The following is a 14,676-nucleotide window of genomic DNA, read 5'->3' as shown; positions in this document are numbered from 1 at the left end:
GGAGTATTCCAGTTATTATGGGATCCTTTATATTACACAGAACGGTGATTCTAACGGTGAATATTATTTACATATGTTATGTTGTTCATTGTTTGAAACAGCAAACTCATTCATCCATCTCTCTCTCTCTTTGTTGTGCAGTGCAGGGCAGATCCAGTATCAAACACTCACACAGTAGTCTCTCTGTATTGCTGTCAGTGAATTGTGCTCTGAACAAAAGAGTCTCACACACACAGACAGTCAGAGTTCAGCCTCCGCTGTCAGGTGCACCAGAGAAAGTCTTCATCTCAGATTCTCTTCAGATATGTCATGTCTAAGTCAAGCAGCATTATTTTTTTTGCACATTTTTTATAACAAACCAGAACACAGCAGTGCCACTTAACCACACAATAACAACCACATACTGTAGCAATGCCCTGACAACCTACATAGCATTTATAACAGTGAGAATACTTTAGCAACTGCATAGCAATGCACCCAAAAACACTCAGTTTAGCAACTGGATAGACTGGTAATCATTCAATATGAAAATGTAAAAAAAAACGTGTTAAATTAATAGTTCACCTTCAAAATAAAAATTATGTTATTCACTCATCCTCTTGTCCTTTCAAACCTGTATGACTTTTTTCCGTCTGCAGAACAGGAAAGAAGATATTTGGGAAAATGTTGATAATGGAAAACCATTTGTCCCTATTGGCTTGCATTGGTTTTATGCTACTATAGAAGTCAATGGGGATCAATGGGTTTTGGTTACCAACGTTTTTTCAATTATATGATACATATATATTTACACCAGTGTGAGTTAGTGATGACAGAATTTTGATTTCGAAGGTGAACTATTCCTTAATGCTCTTTTTTTAATTAAGCATTTAGATTTTTTATACGATTGTTTTAGTGGAAAAAACTGAGAGTTTCAGCAGGGTTCTACAAAGAACATAACCATTTTCAACTGTATATATTAACAAGATGTCGCAGTTGTATTTCTGTGAATAGGGGAAAAGTGCAACTCTGGTGACAGAAATTACACTTTTGAATAAAATAGCTAATTATCAATGGACAAAGGCTGAAGATTTTCTAAGGGCGGGACGGTTATGAACCATTGCATCATTTTTTTTTTGGTTTGTACAATTTGATTATATTTCATGTCGTTTAACTCTGACCTAAACTAAGAGATTTAAAATGGTGGTCGGTCTCCAATTACTGAAATATATCCACCAAGTGGGATGATTTCTCTTTTATAGGGACTTTGGTCACTAACTTTGACAAGCTAAGTATGATTGTTCCTCAATCATGACAGCTGTTAAAGAGTACCTAGCATATGTTCTTTTAGGTCCTACTTTGGTTAATGGAGTGTCCAACAACAAGTTTATTTACATACAATGTGTAAAAACAGTAAAATGTCGTATAGGCAGTTATTTGTACCTTACTTCTTGACTGACTCTCAAATGATTTGTTCCGCGTTTCATCCGTCTAGGCCCCGCCTACCTGCAAACCTTGTGACTTGTGATTGGTCAGATGGTGTAGTCTGTTGTGATTGGTCAAACGCGTTCATCATTTGTCACAAATGGAATGCCTACCATCATTACAGGATTACGGTTTACATGTGGTTGGATGTCATGTATATTATATGTGTAGCTAGAGATGTCGGCGATTTTACCGTTCCAATTTGAGCCCGAGGTTGACGAGGAACCATCAGAAGACGCTAATCCACAACAAACTCCACCACGACTGGAGCAGGATGTTTGTCAGTGGCAAGAGACAACTCTTGTCATAAAAACTCCCAGTGTGACAACATGCATGTTGTGATTTTGCTCATCAATTAAATAAAATATATATTTTTCTTAAAATACTGTTAATACTATTATTTTGTCTTAACTGTGCGTTGTCATGGTACATCGAGCATTTCAGAAAGTCGACGTTATGAAAAATGATATATATGAAACCCAAATATATCTATATAGGTGCACGTGCGGCAAATGTGTCAAAATGCAAAGTAAATAGCTAGATAAACAAACTGTAAAACCCCATAAATAATGGTAAATGCTAATGTTAGCGTTATATGCATTAGCTAAACACAGACATAAGGTACGAAAATATTTCTTGAAGTTCAGACAAAAATCAAAAGTTACACTTACAGGTTGGGATTGGGTGGAGCTAACAGGTCCAAATAGAGTTTGTATTCCCCCTCTTTCAAGGACAGTCGTTTCACATACCCTGCAGTGAACGTGCCAAGATTATTAAACCAATGTTTGGTGAAATGTACCCTGAGGTTATACTCCTTTGGTATCGTTGGAAAAATGAATTGTAACCATTTTAACCTAAGACCGACTTAGTTTCACACCGTAGAACACAGGTTTTAGACATGATACACAAGCATCACGAACGAGCGACTACGGAGCCCTTTTAGGGACATGGTGGTGGAAAAAATTAGAGGGAAGAGAAAAATATTGTTTAAAGCTTTTGCGTTATCTCCCAAATCTTTGCGATCCCCCGAGAAATATTGCGTTATCTCGCAAAACTTTGCGTTATCTCGCAAAACTTTGCGTTATCTCGCAAAAACTTTCGCGTTCTCTAGCAAACGCATTTGCGTTATCTCGCAAACATTTTTGCGTTATCTTGCAAAACCATTGCGTTATCTCGCAAAACATTTTGAATTCGGACAAACACTTCATGTTTAATGTTCTGCTGGCTGAGTTTGAGACTAGCTCCTTAAACATTGGTTTATGGACGCAGATTTCCGGACTAATAACTAGTGAGCTGAACGTTCTTTTAACACAAATGACAGCCAGCTGTGACAAGACCGAAGGGATCCTCTATAAAGGGCAAAACCCAAAGATCATTAGGCTTCTAAAAATAGTATTTAACTTCAGTGCTACATAATGTAGTATAACTAAAACCAGTTTAGATTCATTAGGAGGCCATTAATGTGTAATCTGAATTTGGTGAGACTACAGTGTGTAACATTTAAGTTAATGACAATTTTTTTAATAACGCTTCGGATTTACAGTCACTTTGTAGACGGTCTCTTTGGACTACTCCATGTCGCCTGCTCATGTAGAGATACATTTATAAGACTAGGTTGTTGGTCCTTGTCTAAGGAATAATGTGTTGTTTGTGTTATAACAACGTTTAGCTCACAAGTTATTGGTCCGAGAATCTAATATGAACCGCTCCATTGTTAATGTTCGGAGCGGAATAACAGGACGTTTGAATGTTTTGCGAGAGAACGCAAATGTGTTTGCGAGATAACGCAAAAGTTTTGTGAGATAACGCAAAAGTTTTGTGAGATAACGCAAAAGTTTTGCGAGATAACGCAAAAGTTTTGTGAGATAACGCAATGTTTCTCGGGGGAGCGCAAAGATTTTGCGAGATTATGCAAAAGCTTTAAGAAATATTTTTCTCTTCCCTCTCATTTTTCCACCACCATGTCCCTAAAAGGGCTCCGTAAGCGACAGTGTTTGGGGGAGGAGAGATACGTTTTCGTGGCAATCTCAGCAAAACGTAGGCGAGGACTATGTGTAGTGAGGTAGATACGCAGGTGAACTATTCCACGTCTCGTTTGTGTGATTCAGAGTCGACTCGCATTTTTACAAGCAAATAACTTTGTTATTTATTCACCTTCGGACTTGCAACTTGGCAGACAGCTTACTTTCAAACACGGCAACAGAACAGACTGTATGAAATGTCATTTTCATGATCTCATGCTACGTACTCTTTAAAGCCACAGTTTGTAAAATCCGCCTCTAGATGGCGCATGTTCAAAACAAAAATAATGGCGTAGCTTGATGACACTGTGAAGAAGAGTGGAATGATGGGATCTGATGTCTTTAACTTTTGTCTTTAACAGTTTGTCTCCGTTATAACTTGCTTTATCCCTCAAGTGTAAATTGTCTCGCTAGACAGCTTGCATTGTGAGTTTGCAGGTTTATTTTGAGTCACTCATTTTTTCTTTGTCAACATATGAATCTCTCTATGATATTCATACCAGTGAATTAACATTGAGTCATTTGATGTCTTTGTCAGGATTCGTCCTCAGCTGGCGAAGGAAAAAATCGAAGGATGTCACATCTGCACATTCGTGACCCCTTGCGAGCCACAGCTGGTTCTGGGAAAGGACAAGGCCTTCACGTTCGACTATGTGTTTGACATGGACTCAACGCAGGAGGCCATCTACGCCAACTGCACTGAAAAACTCATCGAAGGATGTTTTGAGGGCTACAATGCAACAATCTTTGCATACGGACAGGTCTGTGTCCTGTGTCTTAAACAAGTCTTAAAGCAACACTTTAGAACTTTTTCTCATGGCTCCCCAATGTGGTAGATCAGCGCAATTGTCTGCGATCAGTTTTTTTTATAATATCGCGGTATAAGTTTGCCCGTGGGCACTGCAACAACCTCTATGAGGTTAGCAGCGGCAGTGGAATTCCCCTGGTTAAGAGTTGTTCTACCACTAATATAATTTTACAGACATTATTTAATGGTTTAATAAAAATTACAAAGGGTTGCTTTAATATGCATATGTATGTTATAAAGACTTGGCCTAGTATAAAATATCTTTTTACAATAAGGTTCACTTTACATGTGATTGAATGAAGGTTAGGGCTGGGCAGTATGAATTTATCATGTATATAACAGTGTTTTTCAGATTTATACCGGTTTCCCGATACATGGCGGTATTTTTATACCACATATTCTGCTGACTGATAGTGGAAATAGTGCTGCTGATTAACTTAAAATGCCCTTTTATACTGTCATGGTGACAGTATTCCCTATCCTAACGGCAAAATTTTGAATTCTTATACAAGTGAGTAACACACAAAGGTTACTTGTATACATAATATTTAAGCAAATAACCAGGGCTCGAAATTAACTTTTTTCCTTCGAAGCACTGGTGGTTCTCCCAACTTAGTTAGAAGCATCCACCCAAAAATTAATAGTTGAAAACAAAATACTAACAATTGTACTAGTAAAACATGCATTTGATGTCTGTTGTGTTTAACATAGTCACGATGGATTTTTGATAACACAAAGGCTTAAATTAAATATGTCAGAGATAAACGATCGGATCATGCTGTCAATCCTCCTTACTGACCCTTATTTCTCATCATAGCATATAGAGAAACAGTTCCAACTAAAAACACATCATATTATATGCTTATATTGAGCAGATCTGAGGAGAACATGATCGTTTTTTGAAAATGTTTGTTTGTGAGTCACTTATATTAAATATAATGTAACGCAAACTTGTAATTGCTATACATGTGAACCTGTTCATCCGCGAGGTGCACGCTCCTATTGCGACGGGAAAGAAATAACGTTACCCTGCTATAGTGTATTTATCTTTTAAGTAGTGGTGGGCATAGATTAATTTTTTTAATCTAGATTAATCTAGATTAAAATGGCTCATTTGAATTCTGCCGAAGGCATTCAGAATGTGTGCTACCCAAATAATGACTAAAAGTAAGTCTTTGAGAACGGGTGTCTAAAGCCAGGTGGCGCATTAGACCAGGGGCTCATCTCCTGTTTCCAAAATGCATCACAAACTGCTTGAGAAAGCTGTTCTACTATGATAATTGGTGATGAAAATTAAATTATGTTCAATAAGATGAACGTGTGACTCCTGAGATAGGCGCAGGCTCCCCGTGACCCGAGGTAGTTCGGATAAGCGGTAGAAAATGGATGGATGGAAAATGAACTTGTGTTTACTTCCGCATTAGCTAAGGGATTCTTTGCGTTTAGGTGGTACTTGAGACTGGAAGAGCTCCTACAGTACATTTACATTTAGTCATTTAGCAGACGCTTTTATCCAAAGCGATTTACAAAGAGTGAGGGAGCAACAAGCGATATGTCATACAGGAGCCATAATACATTAGATCTCAATACAAAGTTACTGATTTTAACTAAAGCTAGACCACTACCTGTTGAGAGGAAGTGTTTTTTTTAAACCAATTCCGCATTGCACAAGGTGCAAACAACCTTAGTCTTGTCGATGTTTCCATTGGGAAGCTTTTTTAAAATTAATATTCCCTGAAGCAAACCCGGCGGCTTCATAGCTGCATCCATGTTAGCACGTCACGTTTGATGCGGTAATTTCACAGTAACGTTATGTTGTGTTCAGACCAAACGCGAATGGCGTGTCAAGCGCGAGTGATTTATTTGTTAATGCAAAGAGGCGATAGACCTACTTGCTGCGCGAATCGCGCGAATGAAGCCCTGCTTATGAGATGATGAGGCGGCTTCCGCTTCCGCGAATGACGCGAATCACGCGAGTTGAAAAATCTCGTTCTCGCCCCGTACAGTGCAATTAAGCTGGTATACATCCGCGCTAAAATATCAAGGTGAAAGTCATCATAGCTTGCGTAGTATAGACCCAGCTCCCAACCCAACTTTGAGAATAGATTAACGGCGAATGTTGTGATGAATAGAGAACGGCTTCACCTGTTCTTCATTATTAGTTAATACCCAGCACCTGTTGTTCCCTCGTTCTCTCTTGTATTTAAGTTCTCACCTTCATTGTATCCCTTGTTGAGTATTGTAGTGTAAACCTGGTTGTGTCTTCCCCGTTCTCCTGTCCCCGTGTCTGTTGTTATTTAACCCCTTTTGGACTTGGATCTACGTTTGTCGTGCATCTCCATTCCTCCTCCGTGTTACCCGTGTTATCCCGTTTTACACATATCTAGATATCATGTGAAAAGTTAGACTTGAATTCTACATATTTGTTACTTTGAATGTCTTATTTTGTATATATTTGTCCATGTATTTTTCATGTTCTCTGACGAGCTTCAGCTTTGACCTGCATTCCACGACCGACTTATTCCCCAACACAAGCACATACATCTGTCTGTCTGCTCACTGGCACAGTGTTAATCCTGCTTTATATCAACAGTCTCATTTCTCTGTCAGACAGACTGATCAAACTCCATCAGCACCAAACCGTCTAAAAGCGAGTGTTGGGTCATAACTCATAATGGGATAATAATATAAAATACTACATTTACTTTATACAGTAGATAAAATTATTTCTAATTCAAGGAATTTGATTTTTATGCATTACAACAACTTTAGTACAGGTATGTTACATTTGTAGTGATTGTATGGATTGCGATCCATAACTATTATGTACAATTTCAAAAAAAAATGTTTTTTTTAAAGGTTGCAGATTGACTAACCGTTTGACTATTTGATAATGTATGCAAGATTGCATTATTAATTATAATTGATGAATGTCGACAGACGGATCAGATCTCTGTCTTGTATCTCAGACAGGGTCAGGGAAGACATATACGATGGGCACTGGCTTTGACGTGAACATTCTAGATGAGGAGCTGGGCATCATCCCGCGGGCTGTCAGTCATCTCTTTAAAGGCATCGAGCAGAGACGCCAGGCAGCTACCGATCAAGGTCAGCCCGTCCCGGAGTTCAAGATCAGTGCTCAGTTTCTGGAGGTACAAAACTAAATAACTCCTCACTGGAGTGATGCTGGATCAACATGTTTAGTGAGATTCATTCTTTTTCCCAACCGCAAGCTAATTTAATTAGTATTTTGTCTGTTTTGTTTCATTGTGTGTGTGTGTGTGCCGGTGGTATATCTTCAGTTGTATAACGAGGAGGTGTTGGATCTTTTCGACACCACGCGGGATATGGAGAGGAAGCAGAAATCTCACATTAAAATCCACGAAGACGCTAACGGTGCCATCTACACTGTAGGAGTGATGACACGCACTGTTTCCTCAGAGGCAGAAGTGAGAATTATTTATTTATTTAATGTCCTTGTGTCACTTTATTAATGTAATCTTTTTACAAGTAAATGATGTGTTGTAGATGATGCAGTGTCTGAAGCTGGGCGCTCTCTCCCGCACCACCGCCAGCACTCAGATGAATGTACAGAGTTCTCGATCCCACGCCATTTTCACCATTCACATCTGCCAAGTGCGAGTTTGTGCCCCTGCAGAAAATGTACGTACCATCTAAAATTAATAAAGGTGTTTGGGTGTGGTCATTGAGGTTGGGTCATTAGTGTGGAGACTTTAGGGTTGGGTCATTAAGGTGGACTCTCAAGAGTTGGGTGATTTGTGTGGAGACTTTAGGATTGGGTAAGAAGGGTGGAGTCTTCAGAGTAATGTTGTTGTGGTATGGTCATTGAGGTAGAGTGTTTTAAATAGGGTCATTAGTGTGGAGACTTAAGGGTCGGGTCATTAATTTGAAGTTTTCAGAGTTCGGTCATTTGCTGAAGTCTTCAGACTTGGGTCATAAGGGTGGAGTCTTTAGAGTTGGGTCATTAAAGAGGAGTGTTTTGAGTGGGGTCCTTAGTGTGGAGACTTTGGTGTTGGATCATTAATATTAAGTCTTTAGAGTTGGGTCATTAATGTGGGGTCCATACAGTTGGGTCATCAGGGTGGAGATTATTGGGTTGGGTCATTAAGGTGTAGTCTTCAGAGATGGGTCATAAGGGTGGAGTTTTTAGAGTTTGGCCATTATGGTGAAGTCATTAGATTGGAGACTTTAGGGTTGGGTCATTAATGTAGAGTCCTTATAGTTGGATCATCAATGTGGAGTCCTTTAGTTGGGTCATTAGGGTGGAAATGATTGGTTGGGTCATTTAGATGGAGTCTTCAAAGATGGCTCATAAGGGTGGAGTCTTGAGAGTAGTGTTGTTGGGTTATTGTCCTAGAGCTACAGTGTTTTGAGTAGGGTTATTAGGGTTATTGGCGCGTCCTATTACTATGAAATCTTTGGGGTGTCACAAAATGGGTGTGATCGAGAAACAGGACCCAGATGCAGAACAGCGAGTAAAAACATTTATTAACAAAAATAGTGATAACAAAAACCCACGAGGGGGTAAAAATCACAGGAGCAACCGAACAATACCACACAAAGAATACTCGAAAAGTCCCACACGAAAAGGCTGGGAAAAATAATCCAGTACGTACAGATGACAATACCACACAAAAATGCTCGATCAATCCCACACGAGAAGGCTGGGAATAAATAATCCAGTACATTTACATTTAGTCATTTAACAGACGCTTTTATCCAAAGCGATTTACATGTAGGCAATGGAAGCAACTGGGACAGCATAAGTACAACAAAAGCATAAGTGCAATCAAAAAGGAAGACTGGTCACATGTAATCTAACACAGTATACAGAACCATTCATTCATTCATATATGTTTTTCTTTTTAAAGAGTAGAGAAGAAAATAGAGTCAGAACAGATCAGTCAGATGTTGGCCGGAAGAGATGTGTTTTCAGACGTTTCTTAACGATGGCTACAGAATCTGCAGATCTTATAGCAGCGGGCAGATCATTCCACATAGGTGGAACAGATCCAGAGAAGGTGCGCAAGAGATTTTTTACCTTTTTGGGATGCCACCACAAGACGCCATTCATTTGCAGAGCGTAGGGATCTGTCGGTTACGTATGTCTGCATTAGCGAGTGAAGATAAGGTGGTGCCGAACCAGTGGTGGTCTTGTAGGCCAGGAGCAGAGTCTTGAATTTGATTCGAGCGACTATAGGGAGGCAATGTAGCTTAATGAATAGAGGAGTGACGTGTGCTCTGGTTAATTAATGATAACTCTTGCCGCAGAATTCTGGATCATCTGAAGGGGTTCGGTTGTGCAAGCTGGAAGACAACCCAGTAGCGCATTGCAGTAGTCTGGACAGGACCACAGCCTCTACTAGGACTTGCGTAGCATGCTCTGATAGGAAGGGTCTAATTTTCCTAATATTTTAGAGGATGAATCTACAGGACTGGGCGGTGCTGGCAACTTGATCTGTGAAGGTGAGCTGATCATCGATCACCACTCCCAGGTTTCTTGCCTTTCTGGAAGATGTGATGGTTGATGAGCCCAGTTGAATCGAGAGGTTGTGATGAGTCTTTGTATCGGCCGGGATTACAAGCAGTTCTGTTTTTGAAAGGTTCAGCTTCAGGTGATGGCCATTCACCCAGAGCGAGATGTCGGCTAGGTAAGCTGAGATGCGTGCAGAAACAGTCGGATCGTCTGGGCAAAAAGAAAGGTAGAGGTGTGTATCATCCGCATAGCAGTGATAGGAAAAGCCATTTTTCAGAATGACAAAGCCCAGGGATGTCATGTGTACAGAGAATAGCAACGGACCAAGCACTGAGCCCTGAGGCACACCTGTGTCGAGATGTTGGGACTCAGACACCTCACCTCTCCAAGATCCACTAAAGGACCTACCCGATAGGTAAGACCTGAACCATTGTAGCACCATTCCGGAGACCCCCATAGCCTTGATTTTGGACAGGAGGATGTGATGGTTAACGGTGTCAAAGGCGGCAGATAGATCCAGTAGGTTGAGAACAGATAAGGAAGCTCTTTCCAGTCTCAGGGCTTCAGTGACAGAGAGCAGCGCAGTTTCAGTGGAATGACTGCTCTTGAAACCAGACTGGTGGCTGTCTAGGAGGTTGTTCTGGGCGAGAAAGGATGAGAGCTGGTTACATACAACACGTTCTAGAGTTTTCGCAACGAAGGGGAGGAGGGATACCGGTCTGTAGTTTTGTAACAGTGCAGGATTAAGAATTGGTTTTTTTAGTAGTGGGGTAATACAGGCCTCTTTGAAGAGTGTAGGAAATGTACAAGTGGTGAGAGACGAGTTGATAATGTGGGTCAGAGAGGGAACAACCGATGGGGAAATGGCCTGGAGGAGATGACTGGGGATGGGATCTAGGGGGCAGGTAGTCGGGTGGTTAGAAGAAATGACCTTTGAAACGTCCTCTTCAGATAGGAGAGAGAACGAGGGGAGCAAGCATGTGTCTGGGGATCGGGCGTGGTCAAGAGGCGGTGGCGCAGAGAAATGATTGCTGATGGTGGTCGTTTTCTTTACAAAGAACTACGGAAAATCGTCAGCTGTTAAGTCCGATGGAGGTGAGTGGGCAGGCGGGCAAAGAAGAGTAGAAAAGGTTTTAAAGAGAGTATGAGGGTCAGGAGAGTTGTTGATTTTAGCGTGGTAGTACTGGGTTTTCGCAGAGGAGAGATCCGCAGAGAAGGAAGAGAGAATAGACTGATAGAGAGAGAGGTCGGTAGGTTCTTTTAATTTGCGCCACTTTCTCTCAGAAGACCTGAGAGAGGCGCGATGCTCACAGAGAACATCAGATAAACAGGGGGCAGAAGGAGATGCACGAGATGGCCTAGGTCTAAGAGGACATAAGATGTCTAAGCAGGAGGTTAGTGTGGAGCAAAGGGTGTGGGTGGCGGTGTTAGCATCAAGGAGAGAGAACTGTTTAGGGGGTGGGAGAGTAGCAGAGACTACAGAGGATAAGCGGGAGGGAGAGAGTGATCGTAGGTTACGTCGGAATGTGACCAGTGGGGAAGCATGTATAGTGTCTGGAGAAGTTAAGTCGAGATCAAGAGTAATGAGGAAATGATCTGATTTGTGCAGCGGGGTGACAAGATCAAGTTGATTACCAGATTTATGGGTTGCTGAAGTGGGGACTCGCTTGAGGTCAAACGACGCAGTCAGGTTGTTGAAGTCAGCAGCCTGTGGTTTTTCCAGGTGGATGTTGAAGTCTCAAAGTACCACCAGAGGAGTACCATCTTCGGGGAAAGATGACAGAAGCGCATCCAACTCCTCCAAGAAAAGTCCAAGGTGCCCTGGGGGATGATAGATAACTTCAACATGCGTTTTAACAGGGTGGATGACAGTAACGGCATGAGACTCAAAGGCGGTGTTGTTGCAAGAGGGTGCCAGCTGTTTGAATTTCCAGTCATTAGGAATAAGTAGTCCGGTTCCTCCACCCCTCCCTGATATGCGTGGGCTGTGGGAGAAAGTGCAGTTATTGGAGAGGGCAGCCGGTGTGGCAGTGTCCTCCGGTTTGATCCAGGTTTCGGTAAGTGCTAAAAGAGAAAGACCAGAATGTTTGGCAATAGCTGTGATGAAATCTGCCTTGTTTACAGCAGATTGGCAGTTCCATAAACCAATAGGAAAGGTAATTGAGGTAGTTTTGGATGCTGAAAGAGTGCGCAGATTGCTAGCATTAGTCATGCGTGGACTTCTGCGTGTTTCCAGTGATTTACGAGATGTAATGACAGTGTGGATTTGAAAACACATTGTGAAAAATGAAGGAATGTACAAGAAAAATAAAGAAAAGAGAATAAAGATAATAAATAAAGTGCAATAGTCGAAGTGCAAAACAGTAATACTCAACTGCCTTGTCGGTGTCCTTGCTTGGTGGAGTCGCACAGGTAGAGTCGATGGTCTTTACTCTGTACGGTCTTCACGCGATGAGGGCAGCACACGACCACTGCACGCGGTGTTTGGTTGCACTTATATACCCGTTTAAATCACGCAGTTGAATTCAGCAGGATACGCCTTACAATATGACTTTCAGTTGAGTCTCAAGCTGCAACAAACTGCTTCTCCCACGAACTGGGAGTATGTAAAGGTATGACACAGCATGAACCAGAACAAACCAAAAACATACAAACAACGAACCGACAAGGGAAACACAGGGCTTAAGAAGGAAAATACTAACGAGGGATAATGACACAGGAGGAGCGACGGGCAGGTGACAATACTAAACTTTAAAGGGAGACAGGTGACGGAGATAAAACTCTAATGGGAGACTAACGGAGAAACCAGGGGGCGGAGCTACACGGAAGACACGTGCCGAATGTAAAAACAAACGACACGTGTCTCCAAACAAGACAAAACACACACACACAAGTCATGGTACTGTCCGGTCCTGTCCACAAGGCACGATACTTGAACAGGACGGCCAGGACCATGAAATGGGGTGGGTCATTGGGTTGGAGTAGGGTTTGATCGTTGGTGTAAAGTTTTGAGCTTTGGGTCTATGGACTTAAGTCTTTAAATGTGGGTCATTATTAGGGTGAGATCAGTGAATAGAGTCTTTAGGGTAGGATTAATAGGGGAGAATCTTTGGAATATTCATGTCATTGTGGGCGAGTCATCAATGTTGGGCAGTGCTTCTATCCATGTATCATGTAAAGCAATGAAAGATTGTGTCTTATCTTAAAACAGGTCTCTGTGTGGGTTGTTTTGCTGCAAAATAAAAAGTTGTTCTGTTTCTAGCAAAATTTAGACCTCCATGGCTCTAATCTCAATAAATATACACCAACCCCTGGCAGTATTAATTTCACAGATTTTATTTACTGCCCTGCTTCTTTTTGTCAGCCTCCGGAGCAGGACAATGAGACAGACAATCGACTGGTCAACAACTCGTCTGAGATGGAGGAGTTTGAAACACTCACAGCCAAGTTTCACTTTGTGGATCTGGCTGGGTCAGAGAGACTCAAGAGAACAGGAGCTACAGGGGACAGAGCCAAAGAGGGCATCTCCATTAACTGTGGACTGGTCAGAATCCAAACAGACATTATCTCCTTCATGACAACTTAAAGGTCATGTGACCTTAACCATTTAAATACACTGATCTCTGTGATATTTTTATCTTTCCCTGTTTTTTATTAATTTGCTTTAATGCAGCTGGCATTGGGGAACGTGATCAGTGCTTTGGGAGACAGAAGCAAACGGTCCACGCATGTGCCTTATCGAGACTCCAAACTCTCTCGCCTTCTTCAAGATTCACTGGGTGGAAACAGGTCTGTGTGCTATTGCCTTCACTTAAATTACAACGTATGGTTCACTTACCCTTGTATGGTTCCAAAGCCTTTACGCTCCCATGTAGCTTTAAATCTTATATTGCACCTTTCAGCCCATGACATCTGTTTGGTCTTGTTACCCAAGTGCCACTATTCTGAGAGTTTTGCCTCGACAAAACGACTTGCTTGTTCAGAATATTTTCAAGTCTCCTGCTTTAAATGTGTGAGTGAATCAAGTTTTTATTTTAATTTGGTGTGTCAGCCGCACAATGATGATCGCCTGCATCAGCCCGTCAGATCAGGACTTCATGGAGACCCTGAATACACTGAAGTACGCAAACCGAGCACGTAACATCAAAAACAAGGTGATGGTGAACCAAGACAAAGCCAGCCAGCAGATCAGCGCACTGAGGACAGAGATCGCCAGACTGCAAATGGAACTTATGGAGTACAGAACGGTGAGATAATATCCATCCATCAAAGTCCACAAATAACTAAATTCTTTATGTAGATTTATAAATGAGTTTGTTCTAATCTAAAGTTATGCAGTTCCAGTTCTCATTTGCGTGTACTGTATCCTCAAGATAAACACATGTGGGGCGTTCTCTGTGTAAACACTATGTTTAAAATATTGTTTACAGTAATTTAATCTGTGTAATATTTGTAATTATATCTACAATACATAGCGGCTAGGATTGTTTTCAAAAATGGATAAATAGTATACTACAAAAAAATTACTTGAAAAGCAAATGAACTAGTGATATTATGAATGAATGAAGATATTAAGTCTTGTGCACTAAAAATCAAAATATTATTATCTACTTAATGTACTTTAATTTTATATCCTTAATTTTGATACATTTTTTAATGATTTGTACTTTAATTTTATATCCTTAATTTTGATACATTTTTTAATGATTCAATTTTATTTATGTAGCGCTTTTCACAATGTGGATTGTTCCAAAGCAGCTTCACCGGTGAAAATCACAGAGAATGTAAAGCACAGCACAGTGCATGGTGTTTATAGAACAAGCAAGATCATTCTTGTAAATAATATCTAATAAATGCAGTCTCCCGGTGAGCAAGCCAGCCAACAA

At 41.0% G+C, this 14,676-nt stretch overlaps 1 protein-coding gene across 10 annotated transcripts in view; it reads left to right on the top strand.

Moving 5' to 3' along the window:
* The window catches only part of kif21a (kinesin family member 21A), a 59,739-nt gene that overhangs the window by 19,581 nt on the left and 25,482 nt on the right, over positions 1-14,676 (top strand). For 6 of the 10 annotated variants that reach the window (XM_056739341.1, XM_056739340.1, XM_056739339.1 and 3 more), the window contains exons 2-8: positions 4,024-4,246; positions 7,263-7,445; positions 7,596-7,742; positions 7,822-7,956; positions 13,155-13,334; positions 13,464-13,579; positions 13,842-14,037. In XM_056739341.1, coding sequence (XP_056595319.1) covers positions 4,024-4,246; positions 7,263-7,445; positions 7,596-7,742; positions 7,822-7,956; positions 13,155-13,334; positions 13,464-13,579; positions 13,842-14,037 — 1,180 coding nt within the window. The remainder of the gene's footprint in view (positions 1-4,023; positions 4,247-7,262; positions 7,446-7,595; positions 7,743-7,821; positions 7,957-13,154; positions 13,335-13,463; positions 13,580-13,841; positions 14,038-14,676) is intronic. The other 4 variants (XM_056739345.1, XM_056739346.1, XM_056739344.1 and 1 more) reach the window with 1 other exon arrangement.

This window comes from Triplophysa dalaica, chromosome 24 (assembly GCF_015846415.1).
Source record: "Triplophysa dalaica isolate WHDGS20190420 chromosome 24, ASM1584641v1, whole genome shotgun sequence".
In the NCBI taxonomy this organism is placed as follows: domain Eukaryota; kingdom Metazoa; phylum Chordata; class Actinopteri; order Cypriniformes; family Nemacheilidae; genus Triplophysa; species Triplophysa dalaica.
The sequence above is the reverse complement of the archived record's forward strand: the minus strand, read 5'-3'. Positions and strand labels throughout refer to the sequence as shown.